Consider the following 22,363-nt stretch of genomic DNA (forward strand, 5'->3'; position numbering starts at 1 on the left):
ACAGCTCAGGCACTTAAAGCTCACAGCCCCCTGCCCGGCACACAGGAATTCAGAACAGTAACTTAACTATTGTTAAGTTCCCCATATATGTCTGTTGCATAAAAAGAAGATAAAGCTGTAAATAACTACACTCTTCTCCTAAAAGGGCCACGTTCTTAGAAAACTTTGCTGAGCCCCCGGTGTCTGGACCCTTCGTTCTGGGGCTCCAGGGTGAGTAACGTTCCACAAGAAAGAGCTAGCCTGGAGACTGGCCGGGTGAGGGCGGGGCGCTGTCTCCCAGTCCCCGGGGGCGGAGTCCGGCGCTCCGTCACGTGGGGCGCGGGAGGCGGGGCTTTGCGCGCGGTGGTTGCGCGGCCGGGTGTTGACACTTCCGGGTGGGACCGAAGTGAGGCCGCCGGGCAGGGGCTGGCAGCTGGGGCAGCGACCATGGCGTACAGCGGCCTCACGGTGCCTCTCATCGTGATGAGCGTCTTCTGGGGCTTCGTCGGCTTCTTGGTGCCCTGGTTCATCCCTAAGGGTCCCAACCGGGGGTAAGCGTGCGAGGGACGCGCGGGAAGACCGGCCGGGCGGGGGAGGGGGCGACCTTGCCGGCGTGGCCCCCACGCCAGAGCCAGGCTGCGACCCCCGTGCAGCACCCCGACTTCGTTATCGCAGAAGCTTCAGTGTCCCCGGCCCGAGCGTGAGCACGATGACCTCATGGACCGTCCCTGGGAAAGGAGTTTTAGGGGAATTTTTTTCTCATCACGGTCCTGTGTGCGGAGGGTGCAGTCGGAAATGGATTTATACGGACTCAAGGAGAAGTCGGGGTTCGTCCCCAACGACTTTCGCGTCTTTAGCCCTGCCCTACACCCAAATGAGGCCTCGTTTGCCTAAACTTTAAAGGATCAAATAAATAAAACAGAAATTGTCCTCTGCCTCACATGTTGTCGCAGTTGCACAGGACAAGCTTGTGCAACGACGTTGAGCCCAGGCCTTGCATCCAGTGGGCGCCAGGAGGTAGTGGGGTCTGAGCTAAAGCGAGATTAGTTCCCGAACAGCAGGAGGTATTGTTTAGAAACCCCTGCGTCACACCTTTCGAAGGGCGCTACCGCCCTTGTATGTGAGTGTAACGAGTTCTTAGAACGGTTGGTTAAGAAAGGCACTTTTTCCTAGACTTTTTTGTTAAATAGAGCTTTGTCTACTTCGTAAGTAGACTTTTTATTCTAGTATGAAATAGAGCTTTATCTTCAAAGCGGCTTTGGAACACCCTCTTTCTGGTTCCTCTTTTGCCTTTTAGTCATTTTTTCTCAGCGCCAGATCATGTGGGGTGAGACTTAGACTGAAGTGACAGTTCGTCAGAAACACCATCTCGTGCTTTATTCTTTGAAATGAATTGGTGGCTTCACAGTGCTTTGCCTGTATAGTCTGTTGAGTGGATAATTCTATTGCCTACATTATAGGAAGAAAAGGTTATTACTTCCTTAATATTTTGTGACTTGAACCCCTTTTGCTTACTGGAATAAACTTATATTAGATCTGTTACTTCTGTCTAGCTTAAAAGTAAATCATAATTTGTTTAAAAAGGAAAAATGGTAGATGAATTTCTAGGTTAGCATTTGGTCCCCTCTTTCTCCCCTCCCCTCCCCCCTTAACACCAGTTATGTAGGGTCATCTCTCCAGCCTGTAATAGATGATGTAGACTGTCAGAATTTTGGGGTTATTAAAATAATTTGTATTAACCAAATTTAATTTCTTTTTTTTTTTCCTTTTTTTTTTTTGTGAGGAAGATCAGCCCTGAACTAACATCCATGCTAATCCTTCTCTTTTTGCTGAGGAAGACTGGCCCTGAGCCAACATCCACTGCCAATCTTCATCCCTTTTCCACTGCCAGTCTTCATCCCTTTTTTTTTTTCCTCCAAAGCCCCAGTAGATAGTTGCATGTCATAGTTACACATCCTTCTAGTTGCTGTATGTGCGATGCGGCCTCAGCATGCCCGGGATCCGAACTCAGGCCGCCAGTAGGGGAGCGCAAGCACTTAACTGCTAAGCCACAGGCCCGACCCCCAAGTTTAATTTCTTAGACTTGGTTTTCCTACTGCAGTTAGAGAACAACAAAATACTTCTTTGTTGTGTTTCTGTCTTCAACTATTTCATTACTGTACTGTCTGCCTTTCCAGCCTTCATACTCAAGCGTTTATTAATTAAGTACTGGTAGCATTGACCACTCCTTTCTTAAAGAGTCAGGTCCGCCCGATTTGGGGTCAGCCATGCCCAGCCTTGGGCCCTGGTGCCACTACTATTATCCAGGGTTGTGAAACCCCTCCTGTACTATGTGAGCTCCGTTTATTCAGGTATTTGACCTGCTAGCGATATGTTATCCAGGTCTCCTTCTCGGCCGCCACCACCATCCTTCTGTTTCCTGCTCTTGGCAGGATTGAGCAGGTCTTAAAACTCGAAGTGTCTCCTAGAAGTTACTGTGTTATACTTTGAGAAACATTGCTCTTAGCTGGATGATCCCTGTGACCTTGGACAGTTTAGTTAACTTTTCCATCCTCCCATTTCCTCATTGTAAAATGGAAATATTAGTACTAGTTCCTCTTTACCTCCAGAAAAGACTGCAAATCAATTGTTTTTTAAATACACGGAGGAGCTGAATGGCTTCAAGGACTATGATGAATTTTTAATTTCTGAGAGCATGTCTGATTTGAAGGATTAAAAACACCTTTGTTAAAGCGATAAGTAAAGGTGCTGTGTGAGAAGGGAAGGAGGGAGAGTTTGAGGTTAAATCCTCTTCCCTTTGAGACCCCTGCCCATCGGAATGCAGAAAATTGGGTGATGAGGAGGTTTTCAGGACCTGTTGAGGCAGAGAGGAAAAAAGGCAAAAGAGAAAGCTGTCCTGAATCTGTGTAATACCTACAGCAAACCCTGTTCTCTCTCGTTCTTTTCCACAAGTGGAGAAGGGCCGGATAAAATCCAGTCTGTGCCTGGATTCAGCTTTCCTGACCATTCCTGTGTTTCGTGATTTCCCTTTTCTCTTTGGGAATCCACGGATTCTCTAAAAGCTTCAGCTTTTTTCACGGTGCCTCCCTGAGCAGTAGATGTGGGGGAGGGGGTGGGGGTGGAGCACAGGAATGTGTGCCAGGAGTTTAGTCAGCTCCAGTTTTTTCAAATGTACAGTGACGTAGAAGGAGTACTACAAGTGCTGTGTACCACCACCTAGATTCGATAATTGGGAACGTATTCATACTTGCTTTATCTGTAAATGCGTGAGTGTGTGTATGTGTATGTGTATTTTACATGTATTTTACATGTATGTGTAGATTACATACACATATACCTATACATACATATACAATTTTGCTGAGCTATTTGTTTTTTTTTTTTTAAGATTTTATTTATTTATTTTTCCCCCAAAGCCCCAGTAGATAGTTGTCTGTCATAGCTGCACATCCTTCTAGTTGCTGTATGTGGGACGCGGCCTCAGCATGGCCAGAGGAGCGGTGTGTCGGTGCGCACCCGGGATCCAAACCCGGGCCGCCGGCAGCGGAGTGCGCACACTTAACCACTAAGCCACGGGGCCGGCCCTGCTGAGCTATTTGAAAGTAAATTGCCGTCATGGTGACACTTCACCCCTAAATACTTCAGCATGCAGCAACTGAGAAGCAGCACGTTCAGAGCTGATATTTTAAAGAGGGAGCTTTTGAAATGAAGCTGTTAAGCAGATAATACAAAGGAGTCTTGGCCGTTTCAGCTCTGAGATGATCTTTTGGGGAAGATAGAAGACTGAGAGATTCCAGGTTGGGGCAAGGGACTGGAGGAAGATGAGCAAAAGCTTGGAATGGAGAATAATGAACATATGTGTTTGGGGGGACTGTAAGGGCACCTGTCTCCAGGAATGAAGAGTTGCTATTTGAAAGTAGAGAGAGGTGAGGAGGGTTAGTGGAGGGAAGTGATTACAAGTGAGGAGCTAGAGTTGATCCTGTAGATGTTCAAACATTTTTGTGCACCTGTTAAAGTTTTTAGCACAAACCCTCATACATATTTATTTGTGTATTATAAGCATAATGTAAAAGTTGGGTGTTTTGAAGAATCTGCCTTCAAAATGTATCCATTCTGGCCAGTTCTCACCACCTGCACTGCTACCAGCCTGGTCCCTCGGATTATTCCCCCTCCCCCTCAACTGGTTTCTCTGCTTTTCCCTTTGCCCCTCCTCCCCAATCTGTTTCCGCCCAGCAGCAAAGTCCTATTAGAATTTGAATTAGATTTTGTCGTTCTCTCTTCCAGTCCCTCCAAATAGCTTCCCCTTTCCTTTCAGGGACTCTGAGATACCTCTCACCTCACCTCCTACTGGGCACCCCCTGTTGCGATCAGCCACACAGGCCTCCTTCCTCTTTGAACCCCTCTCACCTAGAGCCTTTGTGTTTGCTATTCCCCTGCCTGGAACACTCCCTCACCTCCTTCAGGTCGTGCACATGCCACCTCCTCAGCAAGTCCTTTCCTGACTACGCTCTTTAAAATTGCAACCCCACCCTCCAAGCCCCTGTGTACCCTTCTTCGCGTTTCCCGCTTTATTTTTCTCCATCAGCACTTACGGACCATCTGGCTACCAACGATAGATAGGTAGTTGTTGTTTATTGTTCGTCTTGTTTGTTGTCTGTCTCCCCCTCGCTCACGTAAACTTCCCGAGAGTAGGGATTTCCTCCATTTTGTTCACTGCTCTCTCCTCAGAGCCTGGTGTGTACTGGACACTCAGTGAAAATCTGTTGAATGAATGAACGAATGAATGTGCCATTCATAATGTGGCATATTCTGGAGTATGTGGTTAATATATTTAACCACGAAAAATACACGCACACAGAACTTCTACAGGATGGGTTAAAAATACATATAAATAGGAGTTCTGATATTTGCTTCTTGCATTCTAGGAGATAGTCTTGCTTACTCCATGGAGTATGGAGATCCCTCTTTGGAAATTACTCCTGTGGATGATGGTGGGCATTAAGAGGTGTTAAGCTGGGGCTGGCCCGGTGGCATAGCAGTTAAGTGCACACGCTCTGCTTTGGTGGCCCCAGGGTTCGCAGGTTCGGATTCTGGGCACGCACCAACGCTTGTCAGGCCATGCTGTGGTGGGGTCCCATATAAAGTAGAAGAAGATGGACACGGATGTTAACCCAGAGCCTATCTTCCTCAGCAAAAAGAGAAGGATTGGCATCGGATGTTAGCTCACGGCTAATCTTCTTCACCAAAAGAAAAAAAAAATGGTGTTAAGCTGCAGAGTTATGTGAGGAAAGGAATATTTTAAGAGATACTTTTTTTTCTTGCTGGGAAAGATTCGCCCTGAGCTGACATCAGTTGCCAGTCTTCCTCTCTCTTTTTTTTTTCCCTCCCCAAATCCCCAGTACATACTTGTATATTCTAGTTGTAAGTCCTTTTGGTTCTTCTATGTGAGCCGATGCCACAGCACGGCTACTCACAGGTGAGTGGTATGATTCTGTGCCCGGGAACCAAAACTGGGCTGCGGAAGCGGAGCACTCCAAACTCTAACCACTAGGCCATCAGGGCTGGTTCGTGAAAGGAGTATTTTAGAAAGATTAACCTGAGGTGATTGTGGATAGAATGAAGGAGAAGGAAGAAAGTTTTGAATCTGCTAGCAGTTAGTTTAGCCAGGGGAACCTGATGAATTTGAGTGCTAACAGTGGGAATTTTCAGAAAGGAAGAAATCCACATAGGGAGAGATGCTTCAGAGGACTAATCCACAGTATTTGGTGACAGAGGGTACAGAGGAGGCATGAACAAAAAGATGACCAAGTTGAGAGTGGGCAGGTGGGTGGAAATGGCAGAGCTTCTTCTGAGGAGTAGGAAATTTATAAGGGGAGCCTATGGGACGAGAATTCAATTTCAGAAATGTTGAAATTCAGCTGATTAGAGATCCAAGTTTAACTCTTTCAGACAAGGATGGAGATGGGGAGAGGTCAATGCTAGGGAGTCATATTTTTAGAAGTATAGTGTCGTTTCATTGCAGAGAATACTACTACAGAGGATAGTTCCTTGGAAGTCAAAACTAATTGTCACTGCAGCGTTTTCTGTTCAGTTTCAGATGAATTTGGATTAGACATCTGAGCTGTGGCATCAATACAAATCCCTTTAAATACAAATGTTAATTACTTACTTAAACTTCTTGTGAGTGCGCCCGGGGCCCACTACAGTCTACTGGGTGTTTGAACAGATTCAGATCCATTTTCTTGGTGCACAGTCTTTGCCAGTTTGATAACTTGGGAAGGAGACTTAACCCATCCTGCAATGTCTGCATAGTTTGCGAGTTATCTAATGATGTTTGCATTTTTCTTTTTTTTTAGAGTTATCATCACCATGTTGGTGACCTGTTCAGTTTGCTGCTATCTCTTGTAAGTATGTTTCTCTTGTAAGTAGTTTTTTCCTAAAATAATAAGTAATTACTCTTGGTATTTATAATTTGTGTGATGGAAAATTAAATCATTGGAGCAAGATTGTTGTGAAACTTTATACTTTTGTTTCATTGGAGCTTGTGCCTCATGTAACTCCTAGAAATAATGTCCTTCGATTGAAAATAGCATACTTTTCCTATATTCAGTATATTTGCGTAAGAACTGTACAGATGCTTTGTTCTTTTGGTATTACAAGTGTAATTTATTTGGCACAAATTTAAAGCTTATAATCAGCTGAAAATTGTCATTGTGCTACTTTATATTTTACTATTCTGAAGTATTTAGGCCTTCTCATTTCACTTAAATATCTCACTAGGAAGCCAATAAAGCCATTCTTTTTTTTTTCCCAATGATTTTATTGAGGTCATATTGGTTTATAACATGTAATTTCACCTGTACCTTATTATGTATCAGTTTCTGTATAGACTGCATCGTGCTCACCACCAATAGTCTAATTTTTATCCGTCACCATACACATGTGCCCCTTTACCCCTTTTGCTAATCCTCCCACCCCCTTCCCCTCTGGTAACCACTAATCTGTTCTCTTTATCCACGTGTTTGAATAAAGCCATTCTTTATTATGACTTTTTTGTTTATCTGGTCAACAGAAGTTGGGTTAGAATTGTAATCAAGTAGAGTAAGGATAATTTTTTTAAACAATTCATTGTACACTATTTCAAAGTATGATAATTAGCATCTATTTGAATAGATTATATAGTTTATATAAACCATTGAATGAAAACTATTTTGGGATTTGTAAGGTAATTCCTTAACATACATTTTTGGAATACTGTTCTTTATGCTCATGAGTGTCAGCAATGGCAGAACTGCAGTTGAACTTTTAAAGATGTTTTCAACTCTGCTCTACATTCTCCCCTTCCATGAAGAATGGAAGGAGTCAAGCCCCAGAAAAAAACTAAGTATTCGTGGAGAAAATAACCACTTCAGAATATTCAAAGGCCTTGTGGTTTCTTTCTTTCCTTTTTCTTTTAATTAAGTATATTTCACATACCGTAAAATGCATCCTTCTAGGGATTTCTTTTTAGAGTTTTGAACCAGTGATTCTCTTTTCTTAAAAGAGAGCTTTCTAGCTTCCTGAGACTGCCTTCTATGGAAAGTATTAGTGTTGGCCAGACTGTTGTTGAGTGCCCGTGTGAGGTAGGAAGGAACAGTTCTAATCCTGTGATGAAGGGCCGTGACTCTCTGTGACTCTGAATCTATGAACTTCTTAAATCTTGGGGCTTTTCCCTAAGGTTTTTCAAATAATGTGGGTATGAGCCAATTCTAGTTCTTTGCATGGGTCAAAATGCACCCCTGACAAAGTTGTTCCTGTGAATTTTGGCTGTCTGGCCCATCATTCAGTCACTTGTGTAAGAGCAGCTTTAAGAGTTTAAAGCTGAATCATGGTGCCCTGTACAAGCTTTGCTGAACGATGGTGGTGGTGTTTTGCTGCTGTAGCACTGGGGTTTAGGTGATAAGGCTTTCTCAAGTGGGCTTCCTTACTCTTTTTTCTGGTTGGAGAGGTAAAAGAGACTTTTTCAGGTGATAGTTCAGCCTCCAGAATGGATGTCTGACAGGTAACCTATGAAGGGAACTCGTACACCAGCTGTGTGCATCTCTGAAGAGTAAATGAGAAAGAAGTACATGCATGCGTCATGACGAATTCATCATTTTAGTAAGGGTGATTGAACGCCAGCCTATCCTACTGAATCTCCTATAGAAATCTGAACAAGGGAGCTCTGTGTCCATCCAGGAGCCAGGGAGTGGTCCTGTGATGGAAAAGGCCTTTGGGGTTTTTTTTGTTTTGTTTTGTTTTTTGAAGATCTTTGCTGTATGAGCAGTGAGGTTGGTGGTGAGATCTTAAAAAAGAGAAGATGATCACACAGAGGAATGACTTGAGATTAAACCAAGATGGGATGGAAATGTTTTGTAACTTTCTGGTCCTCCATCATCTTTGAATTTTGGTTAATTTTTATGATATTCTCTTTAAAACAAACAGGAAAAAACCTTCCAATCAGCCTCATGCCTCTTATTTTTCATTTTCAAGTGTAAAATGAATATTTGGACTTGGTTGGAAATTATTTCCCTCTGAGTCCTAGTGACTTGACTGAGAACTCCATAAACCTTTACTTCTTGCTGTCTAGATTTTAGACCATTTTTTCCTTTGTCCACCAGTGCTAGTGGCAGCTCTCTTGACAGTGGATCAGTAAAGTCATCAGCGTATTAATAAAGGTGGTACAGTGTACCAACATTAAGTGCTTCTGGAGGCCATTTTATGGAGGAATGAGTTGAGTAGTTCAGACTTTATGAAATTATTTTTTCATTTTGTTTCTTTGAAACCTGATCATATATTGTATTTAGCAGAATATTTGCCTGAAACATATAGGTGGAATTCAGACCCCAAATATTTTACATACCTTATTCCACAAAGGAGTGGGATTCTATAATAAATTTGAAATTCAAAGAAATCTCATTGTTTGGCACTAGTAAATATATTTTCTTAAAAACACCTCTTTTGAAGTAAGACACACCCAAAGAGACTTTGGATTTCCTAAACAAAGTCATGTTTTGAAATGTGTTCATGGACCTTTAAATAGCCTTCTGTTTGTGGCAATTTTTTTCTCTTTCCAGTTTATTCTAGTTTAAGGTTTGATTCCATGGGGTGTAACTTGTTTGAAGTTGGAATAAATCAAGATCTCGGCCAGTAGAACCAGTTTGTGTTAATAGTTCAGCAGAGGCAAGTCTGAATGTTATACATCTGGTTTACTTTTTGAGGCACAAGATCACTTTTGTTTCTTAAGTGTACAATCCTATTAGTTATGATTTCTATACTTTCCCTTGGTCTTAGGTCAATTTTTAATGTCAAATTATGTTGTAGCTTACCCAGAGTCACAAAACTCACATCTTCAGGGTAAATTAGAAATTTATTGTTGTGTTGTGAAGATACAATTGCTTCTTGGAAAATGTGCTATATCTTTAGTACTTTACTAACTGGAAATCTTGCCAGCAGAGTGATATAGAAAAAGAGATATTGACTTGGTTCTTCTAGGCTGAATAATATTTGGCCTGATTACGTTGTGTGATGGCTTTGTGAGTTTTTAAATAAGATGCTGTGTGTGAAAACTTATAACATAGGACAAGAAAAATGTAAAGTAATATTACCAGTGATTTTTTTTTTTTTAGTAAATTATTTTAATTCAAAGAACTGTATGTTACTTGTAAGCACAATTTGCTTACAAGGCTGTTGTAGTGTGTATTTTGTTAGGCCTTATTAGAGTGCATTCACTCAAGATATTTATTTAGAGTCCACTATGTACCAGGCACTGGATATATAGCAGTGAGTGAATAAAACAGATGTACTCCCCTGCCCTCTTCAGTGAGGGGAGACAGACAGTAAACAAAGAGCCAGAGAAGTTCCCTCATCTACTCATTCCCATAAACCCCTATTCCGTGACCCCAAGCAAGTCCCTCTACCCCTCTAGCCCCCTAACACTACCCGTCACACAAGGACCTGCAGGAACTTCGGTCTGCTTGTCCAGGAATTTGCAGATCCACAGCTGAGCCCAGCCTTCCTTTGGTCCTGGCTCTGGAACCAGTTTGGGCCCAGGACATGATCACCTCCCAGGGCTAGGGTGTCCCACTTTGGTTTCCAACTAAGTAGCCACAAGCTGGTCAGTTTCTGGGATGCTCTACTATAGCATGCTTTTTTTTTTTTTTTAACTTTTTGTTTTTGGACTTTTAAGACCTACTGTATGCTTTGTACAAAAGTAGAGAGAATAGTATAATGAACTTTCATTTGCCCTATCACCCACCTTCAAAAATTATTAACTCTGGGGCCGGCCAGGTGGCACAATAGTTAAGTTCGCGCACTCCACTTTGGCGGCCCAGGGTTCGCAGGTTCGGATCCTGGGCAGGCACCAACGCACCATTTGTCAAGCCATGCTATGGTGGCATCCCATATAAAGTAGAGGAAGATGTGCACAGACGTTAGCCCGGGGCCAATCTTCTTCAGCAAAAAGAGGAGGATTGGCATCAGATGTTAGCTCGGGGCTAATCTTCCTCACAAAAAGAAAAAAAAATTATCAACTCATGGCCCATCTTGTTTCATCTCCACACACTTGCCCCTTCTGCCCCAGATTATTTTGAAGCAAATCCCAGACATATCAGTTTATCTATAAATATTTCAGTATATATCTCTAAAAGATAATCGTTCTTTTTTTCAAGTATGACCACAATACCATATCACACACAAAAAAGTTAATTCCTTTATACCATCAAATATCTTAAATTTCCCTGGTTGTCTCATTATTTATTTACATTTATTGTTTGAATGAAGAATGTACATAAAGACCATGCATTGCAATTGGTGACTGCCTCTCTCAAGTCTGTCTTTATTGGTTTCTTCTCCATATCTCTTTTTTTTTTTCTTGCATATGTTAATAGGAAAAAACTGGATTGTTTGCCCCATAGTTTTCCGTAGTGGTCTTTGTTAATTGCATACCCATGGTGTTGTTTAATGTGTTCTTTCTTCTGTATTCCTGTAAGTTGGTAGTCATATCTAGGGGCTAGATCACATTCAGGTTCAGCTTTTTGGTAAGTCTGTTTCATAAATGGTGTTGGTGCTTTCATCAGGAGGTACCTATGTCTGATTTTTCTTTGAGTTGTTGACAAAATTGATGATATTCTATTTCTATAATTTTTTGTTTATTCATTAGCTAGAACATGCCCATAAATAAAGATCTACTTCATCAACTATTTCGTTATCCAAATAACTGAAAACAGTTCATAAAGGAAAGCTAGGGCATATGTGTAGTTTTCTCTTTACTTACCAGTTTTCAAAATAATGAGTTGGTTCCCCAGCATCTTCCAGTGGTGAATAATGATTTTTGTTTTGTGTTAGTATCATTATGATCTGATACATTTAAACATATTTGAGGTATTTCAACCCAGTATAATTAATAGCCTTGTTGGTGTTCAGATTGTCCCATCTTTGGCCAGTGGAAGCACTGTGTTTTTTTTGACCTTCTGTTAACTGATTGGTGCTCCCTGTCTTCCCTCTAGCTTTGAAGCTCCTTCAGGACTGGACATGTATTTTGTATAGGTGGAATGTCTGTCTCTGTCTCTCCACAGATTGGTAATTTTTGCGGGTGTATCTCTTATCTCATTTGGTGATGTCTGCTAATAACAGGAAATAGCAGCATCAATAATGGAAAACACTGGGTAACTCAAATTAAGCTTGTTCCTGAAATGTGAGGCCCTCCGGCCCTTGCTCCTTTCAGCTTCAGAGCTCCCACATGGATAGCCAGAGGAAGCAATGTGTTGTTTTAGCTAATTTGCTTGTTCCCTTTATTGGGTTTTTCTTTTTGTATCTCTTATTTATAGTTGTCTGTTGAGCAGCCTGTTATCCAGCCTCACCTGGAGTTCATCCAGTAAGCTTTTCATAGAACACTTACTCTGTGCCAGGTCCTGGCTATCTAGGAGAGAACCAGATCCCGCCCTCCTGAGCTGACAGTCTAGTGAGGGGAGTCAGACAAGCAGAGGAACAACAGCAGCAGCCGGGTGGTTCTTGGTTTGTAATAGACAAAGTGAGCAAGTGCTTTAAAGGGCCAGACAGGGTGCTGTGATGGAGAACAGAGGACAGTAGGGGCAGTGGGAGAGAGCAAGAGATTTATTCAGGGTGATCACAGAAAGCCTGTTGGAGGAGGAGGAGTCAGCCCTGGGGGGAACTGCAGGCAGGGTCTTCTGCAAATGCAAAGGCACTGAGGGGTAAGGAGCTTGGAATGTTCTGGGAGGGTTATGTGACTGGGGTTTAATAGTGAGGCAGGGGAGTGGGAGGTTTGGGGTTTAGGTAAGGGCCAGATTGTATACGATTTTATGGGCTAGGGTAAGGGGTTTAGGTTTTATATTAAGTGAATTGGAAATCTTCTCAGATTTTTAATAAAGGAGTGATTTGGTGAGATGATCACTCGGGCTGCTCTGTGGAGAATAGACTGCTTGGAGGCCAGCGTGGAAGTGGGGACACTAGTTAGGAGATTATTACATTCAGTTGGGTGAGAAATCTTTGGTTTGGTCTGGGGTGATGGTAGTAAAGATGTAAAGAGGTGCACAGATTTGAGAGGTAATTTAGGGGTAGAATTTATTGGTCCTGCCGATGGATAGGATGTGGGAGGAGTCAGATGGTTCCCAGGTTTCTGGTTTGGACCATTTACTAAGATGGTGAAGACTTAGGACGGGATGAATTTCAAAACAAAAGTTCAGGTGGAGACATGCTAAAACTTCTAAGAGATATCAGTCAGATGGGAAATTGGATGTAAGGAGAGAGATTTGAGGCCGTGAGAATGTATGTAATTTCCTAAGGCAGTGGTTCTCTACTGGGGCTGCTACTGGCATCCAGTGGGTAGAGACCAGGGATGCTGCTAACCATCCTACACTGCACAGGACAGCCACCTCCCCCAAACGAAGAATTAATTCTTCCCCAAGTGTGAATAGTACTGAAGTTGAGAAACCCTACCCTAAAGAGCAGAGAGGATAGGGCCAAACCTGAGGAATGCCAACATTTAGATGTTGTACAGATGAGGAAGAGCCAGAAAAGGGCAACCTTGAGCCTCCACTGTTGAATAAGGGGAAGTGACTGGACTGTAAAAAGGGATGAGAGATTGCTAAATCTGCAGACATGCACCCCAAAGAGGTCAGTTTTTCGCAAGAATGAGAGAGAATTGTCTGGAGGCAGCACAGGGAGAGCAAAGAAATTCCTAACCCCGTTGCCAAAGCCTGAGTTATCTAGTGCAAGAATAAGCAACCTTCTCTGCTTGAGAGAGCCTCTGGGGGGAGCCAGGTTTCAGTGAAGCTGTAGGCAACAGGAAGTTTGAGAATAGAAGGAGGTGTGTGAGTGAGTGGCAGATCACTGAGCAAGTTACAGAGAACGCAGTGCAAGGGTTTGGAAGAAAGGGAAGGACAGGAAGTTGAATCTAGTGGTGAGAGCAGAGCAGTCTGGGGATGGAATTTGGGTCATAATAAATGGTTCTGGGAGGTTTGGAAAAATTTTTTCTGGCAAAAATTGAGGTAAACTAAGAAATGAGACCTGTTACTAAGCAAGGACTTGGACCTGAAGGCTTTCCACAATAGCTTGGCAGTGGAGAGGGTTTGGCAGTTAGGCACGACCCCTTCCAAGGGCCACAGGCACTAGAACGGTGGGGTCAAACTTTGTTTTGTTGTTAGTGTTTTCCCAATACAGATACCCATTTGTTGCTGCACCTTTGGTTGAAAAGACTTCCCTTTCTCCATTAAATTGCTTTGGCATCTATGTTCAAAATAATTTAGCCATAAACGTGTGAGTCTGTTTCGGGACTATCCCTCCTGTTCATTGATCTCTTTGTCTAGTCTTATGCTTATGACAATACCACACTCTTGAATATTGTAGCTTTATATTGAAATCAAGAAGTGTAAGTCCCACCTCATGTTTGTTCTTCAAAATTATTTGTCTGTTCTAAAATAGCCATATGAGTTTTAGAATCAACTTGTCGGTTTCTACAAAAAAGCCTGTTGAGATTTTAGTTGGGATTGTGTTGAATCTGTAGATCAATTTGGAGAGAACTGACATTTTAACAATACTGAGTTGTCCAGTCATGAACATGGTATATCTCTCCATTTATTTAGATTTTCTTTTATTTCTTCTTTCCTTCCTTCTCCTGACTTTGGGCTTAATTTGCTCTTGTTCTAGCTTCTTGAAGTAGAAACTTAGGTCGTTGATTTCAAACCTTTGTTCTTTTTAAATGTAAGCAATTAATGCAATAACATTCCCTCTAAACTTTGCTTTAGCTACAACCTACAAATTTTGATGATGCTATATTTTCTTTTTTAGAAGTATGGTGTTCAATTTCCAGATGTTTGGTGCTTTTCTAGATATCTTATAGAAGATACACTCTGTAAGATTCCACTCTTTTGAAATTAGTACTTAATTTATGGCCCATCATATGATTTACCTTGATGACCATTTCATGTGCACTTGAAAAGAATGTATATTTTGTGGTTGTTGAGTGTTGTGTTCTATAAACATCAGGTCAAGGTAGTTCAAATCTTCTATTTCCTTATTGAGTTTTCTGGTCGACTTTTATTAATTACTGAGAGAGGGTGTTAAAATCATCACTGTTACTATGGATTTTTCTATTTCTCTTTTTAATTCTTTCCATTTTTGTTTCATATGTTTTGAAGCTCAGTTATTAGGAGCATACACATTTATGATTGTTATGTCTTCTTGATGAATTAACATTTTTATCATTATAAAATATCCCTCTTTATCCTTGATAATACTCTTTGACCCGATTTTTACTTTGTCTGGTATTAGTAATCATACCACCTTTCTTATGCTCATTGTATCCCTATCTTTACATTTAGAATGTGCCTTTTTTGCAGACAGCATATAGTTGGGTTTTACTTTTTTGTCCATTCTGTCTTTGCCTTTTAATTGGCAAATGGATATTCCATATGCTATTAATGTGATTATTGATATAGCTAGGTTTGGGTCCACTGTTTTGTTAATTTTTTTCTGTTTGTCTCATCTGTTTTTTGTTCCTCTGTTCTTTTATGCCTTATTTTAAGTTAATTGAATTTTTTTTTTTTTTTTGGTGAGGAAGATCAGCCCTGAGCTAACATCCGTGCTAATCCTCCTCTTTTTTTTTGCTGAGGAAGACTGACTCTGAGCTAACATCTATTGCCAATCCTCCTCCTTTTTTTTTCCCCAAAGCCCCAGTAGATAGTTGTATCTCATAGTTGCACGTCCTCCTAGTTGCTCTATGTGGGACGCGGCCTCAGCATGGCCAGAGAAGCGGTGCGTCAGTGCGTGCCCAGGATCCAAACCCGGGCCGCCAGTAGCAGAGCGTGGGCACTTAACTGCTAAGCCACCGAGCCGGCCCGTAATTGAATATTTTTAGTATTCTGTTTTAATTTCTCTAAGGGCTTTTTAGCTCTACTTTTTTTTTTTAAGCAGATGAGTGGATACACGAGTTCACTGGACACAGGTTTGTTTTTTTTTTTGAGGAACATTTGCCCTGAGCTAACATCTGTTGCCAATCTTCCTCCTTTTTTCCTTTTTTCTCCCCAAAGCCCCACTAGATAGTTGTGTGTCATAGTTGTACATCCTTCTAGTTGCTCTATGTGGGACACTGCCTCAGCATGGCTTGATGAGTGGTGAGTAGGTCCGTGCCCAGCATCTGAACTGGCGAACCCTGGGCAGCTGAAGCGGAGCATGTGAACTTAACCACTACGCTACTGGGCTAGCCCCTAGCTATACTTTTTTAATATTTTCTTTTTAGGGTTGCTCTAGAGATTACAATATGCATTCTTAACTTTTCATAGTCTACTTAGAGTTAATATAGAACCACTTCAGGTAAAATGTACAACCTTGCAACAATATAATTCCATTTACTCCCCATCCTTTGTGCTGTTGTTATCGTATATTTTACATCTGTATATGTTGTAAACCCTTTCTACGGTGTTATAATTTTTACTTTAATCATATGTCTTATGAAAAAATTAAGAGAAAAAAGTCTTTTCTATTTGCCCATGTATTTCCCATTTCTAGAGTTCTCATTTCTCTTTGTAGATTTGAGTTTCTGTTATCCTTTCAGCCTGAAGAACTTCCTTTACTATTTGTTGTAGGGCAGGTCAGCTGACAACAGATTCTCTCAGCTTTCATTTATCTGAAAATGTCTTTGTTTCACTCTCATTTTTGAAGGATGTTTTTTCTGCATTTGGAATTCTGAGTTGACAGGATTTTTTTTCTTTCAAACAACGTTAAGTTGCTCCTCCATTGTCTTCTGGCCTCATTGTTTCTGCTGAGAACTCAGCTGTAACGTGAAGAATGGTTTCTCTTTATGCGTTCTTTTTCCTCTGGATGTGGCCAAGATTTTCTTTTTCTCTTCGGTTTTCAGCAGTTTGGCTATGGTATGTGTAGGGGTGGTTTTCTTTGAGTTTATTCTCGTGAGGGTTTGCTGAGCTGTTTGGATCTGTAGGTTAATGTTTTCCACCAAATTTGAGAAAATTACAGCCTATATTTCTTCTATAGTCATGTGTCGCTTAATGATGGGATACATTCTGAGAAATGCATCGTTAGGCAATTTCGTCATTGTGCCAACATCCTAAAGTGTACATACACAAACCTAGATGGTGTAGCCTACTACACACCTAGGCTATATGATATTAATCCTATGGAACCACCATTGTATATGTAGTCTGTCATTGACTGAAACATCATTATGCAACACATGACTCTATTTTTTCTGCTATAGTCTTTTTATTCTTCTGAGACTCCAGTTACACCTATGTTAGACTGTTTGATTTTTTTCCCTAATATTTTTTCCCTTATTTCTTCACATTGAAAGTTTCTGTTGATCTTTCTTCAGGTTCATTATTTTTTGTATCATCTCCAATCTGATAGCCCATCCAGAGAGTTTTCAGCTCATATATTATACTTTTTAGTTCTAGAATTTCTATTTGGTCCTTTTTTATAGTTTTAATTTATTTTCTGAGATTCCTGATTTGTATATTCCTTATAACCAATTTTTCTTTTAAGTCCTTAAATATGTATAATAGCTGCTTTATTTTATTTATTTATTATTTATTTATTTTTGTTTTTTTTGGTGAGAAAGATTAGCCCTGAGCTAATATCCAATGCCAATCCTCCTCTTTTTGCTGAGGAAGACTGGTTCTGGGCTAACATTCATGCCCACCTTCTTCCACTTTATATGGGACACTGCCACAGCATAGCTTGACAAGCGGTGTGCATCAGTGGTTGCTGGGGATCCGAACCCCGGGCTGCTGCAGCAAAGCACATGCACTTAACCACTACACCACCAGGCTGGCCCTGTTATTTATTTTTTATTGAGGTAACATTGGTTTATAACATTGTATAAATTTTAGATGTACATCATTGTATTTTGGCTTAATGTATAGACTACATCGTGTTCACCAAAAGTCTAGTTTCCATCCATCATCATACAAATGTCCGTTTACCACTTTTCACCTTCCCCCACCTTCCTTCCCCCTGGTAACCACCAGTCTGTTCTCTGTATCTATGTGTGTTTGTTGTTGTTATTTTATCTTCCACATATGAATGAAATCATACAGTGTTTGTCTTTCTCTGTCTAACTTAATTCGCTTAGCCTGATAGCTTCAAGGTCTGTATATGTTGTCACAAATGGCAAGATTTCATCTTTTTTTATGCTTGAGTAGTGTTCCATTGTATATATATACCACGTTTTCTTTATCTATTCCTCCGTCAGTGGGTACTTAGGTTGTTTCCAAGTCTTGGCTATTGTAAATAATGCTGCAGTGAAAATAGGGGTGCATATATCTTTTTGAATTAATGTTTTTGTGTTCTTTGGATAAATACCCAGAATTGGAATAGCTGGATCATATGGTAGCTCTATTCTTAATTTTTTGAGGAATCTCCATACTGTTTTCCATAATGACTGCTCCAATTTGCATTCCCACCAGCAGTGAACGAGAGTTTCCTTTTCTCCACATTCTCTCCAACACTTGTTATTTTTTGTCTGTTTAATAATAGCCTTTCTGACAAGCGGGAGGTGATATCTCGTGGTTTTGATCTGCATTTCCCTAATAATTAGTGATGCTGAACATCTTTTCATGTGCCTGTTGGCCATCTGTATATCTTCTTTGGAAAAATGTCTCCTCAGATCCTCTGCCCATTTTTTGATCGGGTTGTTTTGTTTTTTTTCTTGTTGAGTTGAGTTCTTTATGTATTTTGGAAATTAACCCCTTGTTGGATATATGATTTGCAAATGTTTTCTCTCAGTTGGTGGGTTGTCTTTTCGTTTTATTGATGGTTTCCTTGGCTGTGCAAAAGCTTTTTAGTCTGATGTAGGCCCATTTGTTTATTTTTTCTGTTGTTTCCCTTGCCTGAGTAGACATGGTATTCAAAAAGATACTGCTAAGACTGATATCAAAGAATATACTGCCTATATTTTCTTCTAGGGGTTTTATGGTTTCAGGTCTTCCATTAAAGTCTTTAATCCATTTTGAGTTAATTTTTTTGTATGGTACAAGATAATGGTCTACTTTCATTCTTTGCAAGTGGCTGTCCAGTTTTTCGAACACCATTTATTGAAGAGACTTTCCTTTCTTTATTGTATGTTCTTGGCTCCTTTGTTGAAGGTTAGCTGTCCATAAATGTGTGGTTTTATTTCTGGGCTCTCAGTTCTGTTCCATTGATCTGTGTGTCCATATTTCTGCAAGTACCATGCTGTTTTACTATAGCTTTGTAGTATAATTTGAATTCAGGGATTGTGATGCCTCCAGCTTTGTTCTTTTTCTCAGGATTGCTTTGGCTGTTCAGGGTCTTTTGTTGTTCCATATAAATTTTAGGATTCTTTGTTCTATTTCCATGAAGAATGTCATTGGTATTCTTTTTTTTTTTTTCAAAGATTTTATTTATTTATTTTTCCCCCAAAGCCCCAGTAGATAGTTGTCTGTCATAGCTGCACATCCTTCTCGTTGCTGTATGTGGGACGCAGCCTCAGCGTGGCCGGAGAAGCTGCGCGTCGGTGCGATCCCGGGATCCGAACCCCGGGCTGCCAGCAGCGGAGCGCGCACACTTAACCGCTAAGCCACGGGGCCGGCCCAGTCATTGGTATTCTGATTGGGATTGCATTGAATCTGTGGATTGCTTTAGGTAATATGGACATTTTAACTATGTTTATTCTTCCAGTCCATGAGCATAAAATATCTTTCCGTTTCTTTATGTCTTCTTTGATTTCTTTCAATAATGTCTTTTTTTTATATATAATTTTTATTTATTTAATTTTTTCCCCCAAAGCCCCCGTAGATAGTTGTATGTCATAGCTGCACATCCTTCTAGTTGCTGTATGTAGGACACGGCCTCAGCATGGCCGGAGAAGCGGTGCGTCAGTGCGCACCTGGGATCCGAACCCGGGCCGCCAGCAGCGGAGCGCGCACTTAACCGCCAAGCCCCGGGGCCGGCGCTCAATAATGTCTTAATAGTTTTCAGTGTACAGGTCTTTCACCTCCTTGGTTAAATTTATTCCTAGGCATTTTATTCTTTTTGTTGTAATTGTAAATGAGATTGTATTCTTGATTTCTCTTTCTGCTAGTTCATTAGTATATAGAAATGCAACAGATTTTTGTATGTTGATTTTGTACCCTGTAACTTTACTGTATTTGATGATTGTTTCTAATATTTTTTTGGTGTATTCTTTAGGGTTTTCTATATAAAGAATCATGTCATTCACAAATAGTGACAGTTTTACTTCTTCCTTTCCAATTTGGATCCCTTTTATTTCTTTTTCTTGCCAAATTGCACTGGCTAAAACTTTCAGTACTATGTTGAATAAGAGTGGGTGCCCTTCTCTTGTTCATATTCTTAGAGGGGATAGCTTTCAGTTTTCCCCACTGAGTATGGTATTAGCTGTGGGTTTGTCATATATGGCCTTTATAATGTTGAGGTACTTTCCTTCTGTACCTGTTTTATTGAGAGTTTTTATCATAAATGGATCCTGAATCTTGTTGAATGCTTTCTTTGCATCTAGTGAGATGATCATGTGATTTTTTTTTTTTTTTTTTGGTGAGGGAGATTCACCCTGAACTAACATCCTTTGGCTATCTTCCTTTTTTTTTTGCTTGAGGAATATTAGCCCTGAGCTAACATCCATGCCAGTCTTCCTCTATTTTGTATGTGGGACACCTCCACAGCATGGCTGACAAGTGGAGTAGGTCTGCACCCAGGATGCGAACCTGTGAAGCCAGGCCACCAAGCAGAGCATGCAGAACTTTAACCATTTGGCCACAGGGCCAGCCCCTGATGATCATGTGATTTTTATTCTTCATTTTGTTAATGTGGTGTATCGCATTGATTGATATGCAGATGTTGAACCATCCTTGCATCCCTGGAATAAATCCCACTTGATCGTGGTGTGTGATCTTTTTAATGTATTGTTGTATTGGTTTGCTAATATTTTGTTGATGATTTTTGCATCTATGTTCATCAGCAATATTGACCTGTGATTTTCTTTTTTTGAATTCTTTTCTGGTTTTGATATCAGAGTGATGTTGGCCTCGTAAAATGAGTTCAGAAGCATCCTGTCCTCTTCTGTTTTTTGGAAGAGTATGAGAAGGATAGGTATTAAATCTTTTTTGAATGTTTGGTACCATTCACTGGGGAAGCTATCTGGTCCTTAACTTTTGTTTTTTGGGGAGGGTTTTGATTACTTTTTCAGTCTCGTTACTAGTGATCAGTCTATTCAAATTCTCTATTTCTAATTGAATCAGTTTTGAAAGGTTGTGTGATTCTAACAATCTATTCATCTCTTCTAGGTTATACAGTTTGTTGGTGCATAGCTTTTCATAGTATTCTCTTGTAATCCTTTGTATTTCTGTGGTATCTGTTGTAGTTTCTCCTCTTTTGTTCTGATTTTTATTTATTTGAGCCTTCTTTTTTTCTTAGTGAACCTAGCTAAAGGCTTGTCAATTTTGTTGATCTCTTCAAAGAACCAGCTCTTTCATTGATCTCTTCTGTTGCTTTTTAGTCTCTATTTCATTTGTTTTCATTCTGATTTTTATTATTTTCTTCCTTCTACTGATTTGGGGCTTTGTTTGTTCTTCTTTCTCTGTTTCCTTTAGGTGTAATGTTAGATTGTTTATTTGAGATTTTTCATGTTTCTTGAAATAGGCCTGTATGCTATAAACTTCCCTGGTAGTACCACTTTTGCTGTATCCCATAGATTTTGGTATGTCATATTTTCATTTGTCTCCAGGTATTTTTTGATTTCTCCTTTGATTTCTTTGTTGACTCAGTAGTTGTTCAGTAGCATTTTATTTAATCTCCACATATTTGTGACTTTTCCAGCTTTCTTCTTGTAGTTGACTTCTAGTTTCATACCATTGTGGTCAGAAAAGATACTTGATATGATTTCAGTCTTCTTAAATTATTGAGACTTGTTTTGTGGCTAATGTGCTCTATCCTGGAGAATGTTCCATGTGCATTCAAAAAGCATGTGTATTCTGCTGTTTTTGGATGGAATGTTCTGGACATATCTTATTGAGTCTATCTAGTCTAATGTGTCATTTAAGGCTGATGTTTCTCTATTGATTTTCTGTCTGGATGGTCTATCTATTGATATAAGTGGGGTGCTAAAGTCCCCTACTATTACTGTGTTACTGTCAATTTCTTTATATCTGTTCACATTTACTTTATGTATTTAGGTGCTCCTATGTTGGGTGTATAGATATTTACAAGTGTTATATCCTCTTCTGGATCATTCCCTTTATCATTAGGTAAATGCCCTTCTTTGTCTTTTGTTGCAGTTTTTGTTTTAAAGTCTATTTTGACTGATAGAAGTATTGCTACCCCAGCTTGCTTTTTGTTTCCATTTGCATGGAATATCTTTTTGCATCCCTTCACTTCCAGTCTGTGAGTGTCTTTAGATTTGAAGTGTGTCTCTTGTAGGCAGCACATATATATAGGTCTTATTTTTTTTAATCCGTTCAGCCACCTATGTCTTTTGATTGGAGCATTTAGTCCATTTACATTTGAAGTAATTATTGATGGGTATGTGGTTACTGCCATTTTGTTACTTGTTTCCTGGATGTTTTTGTAGTTCTTTTCTGTTCCTTTTTTCTTTTCTTGCTCCCTTCCCTTTGGATGGCTTTCTTTAGTGTTATGTTTGGGTTCCTTTGTCTTTATTTTTTGTGTATTTATCAGTTTCTGTTTGTGGTTACCATGAGGTTCATCTATAACAACCTATGTATTTGGCAGGCTATACTAATTTAATGGTCTCTCAAGTTCAGCCACATTCTAAAAGCCCTACATTTTTTACCACCCCCCATGTTTTATGTTTTTGATGTCATGTTTTACCTCTTTTAATTTTGTGTATCCGTTAATCTCTTAT

General features: G+C 40.3%; 1 protein-coding gene across 1 annotated transcript in view; it reads left to right on the forward strand.

The window, feature by feature from the left end:
* The first annotated feature begins 350 nt into the window (after positions 1-350).
* The window catches only part of ATP6V0E1 (ATPase H+ transporting V0 subunit e1), a 39,380-nt gene continuing 17,367 nt past the window's right edge, over positions 351-22,363 (forward strand). The window contains exons 1-2 of the mRNA XM_058546117.1: positions 351-530; positions 6,336-6,383. Coding sequence (XP_058402100.1) covers positions 427-530; positions 6,336-6,383 — 152 coding nt within the window. The 5' untranslated portion in view covers positions 351-426. The remainder of the gene's footprint in view (positions 531-6,335; positions 6,384-22,363) is intronic.

Source organism: Diceros bicornis, chromosome 1 (assembly GCF_020826845.1).
Source record: "Diceros bicornis minor isolate mBicDic1 chromosome 1, mDicBic1.mat.cur, whole genome shotgun sequence".
In the NCBI taxonomy this organism is placed as follows: Eukaryota; Metazoa; Chordata; class Mammalia; order Perissodactyla; family Rhinocerotidae; genus Diceros; species Diceros bicornis.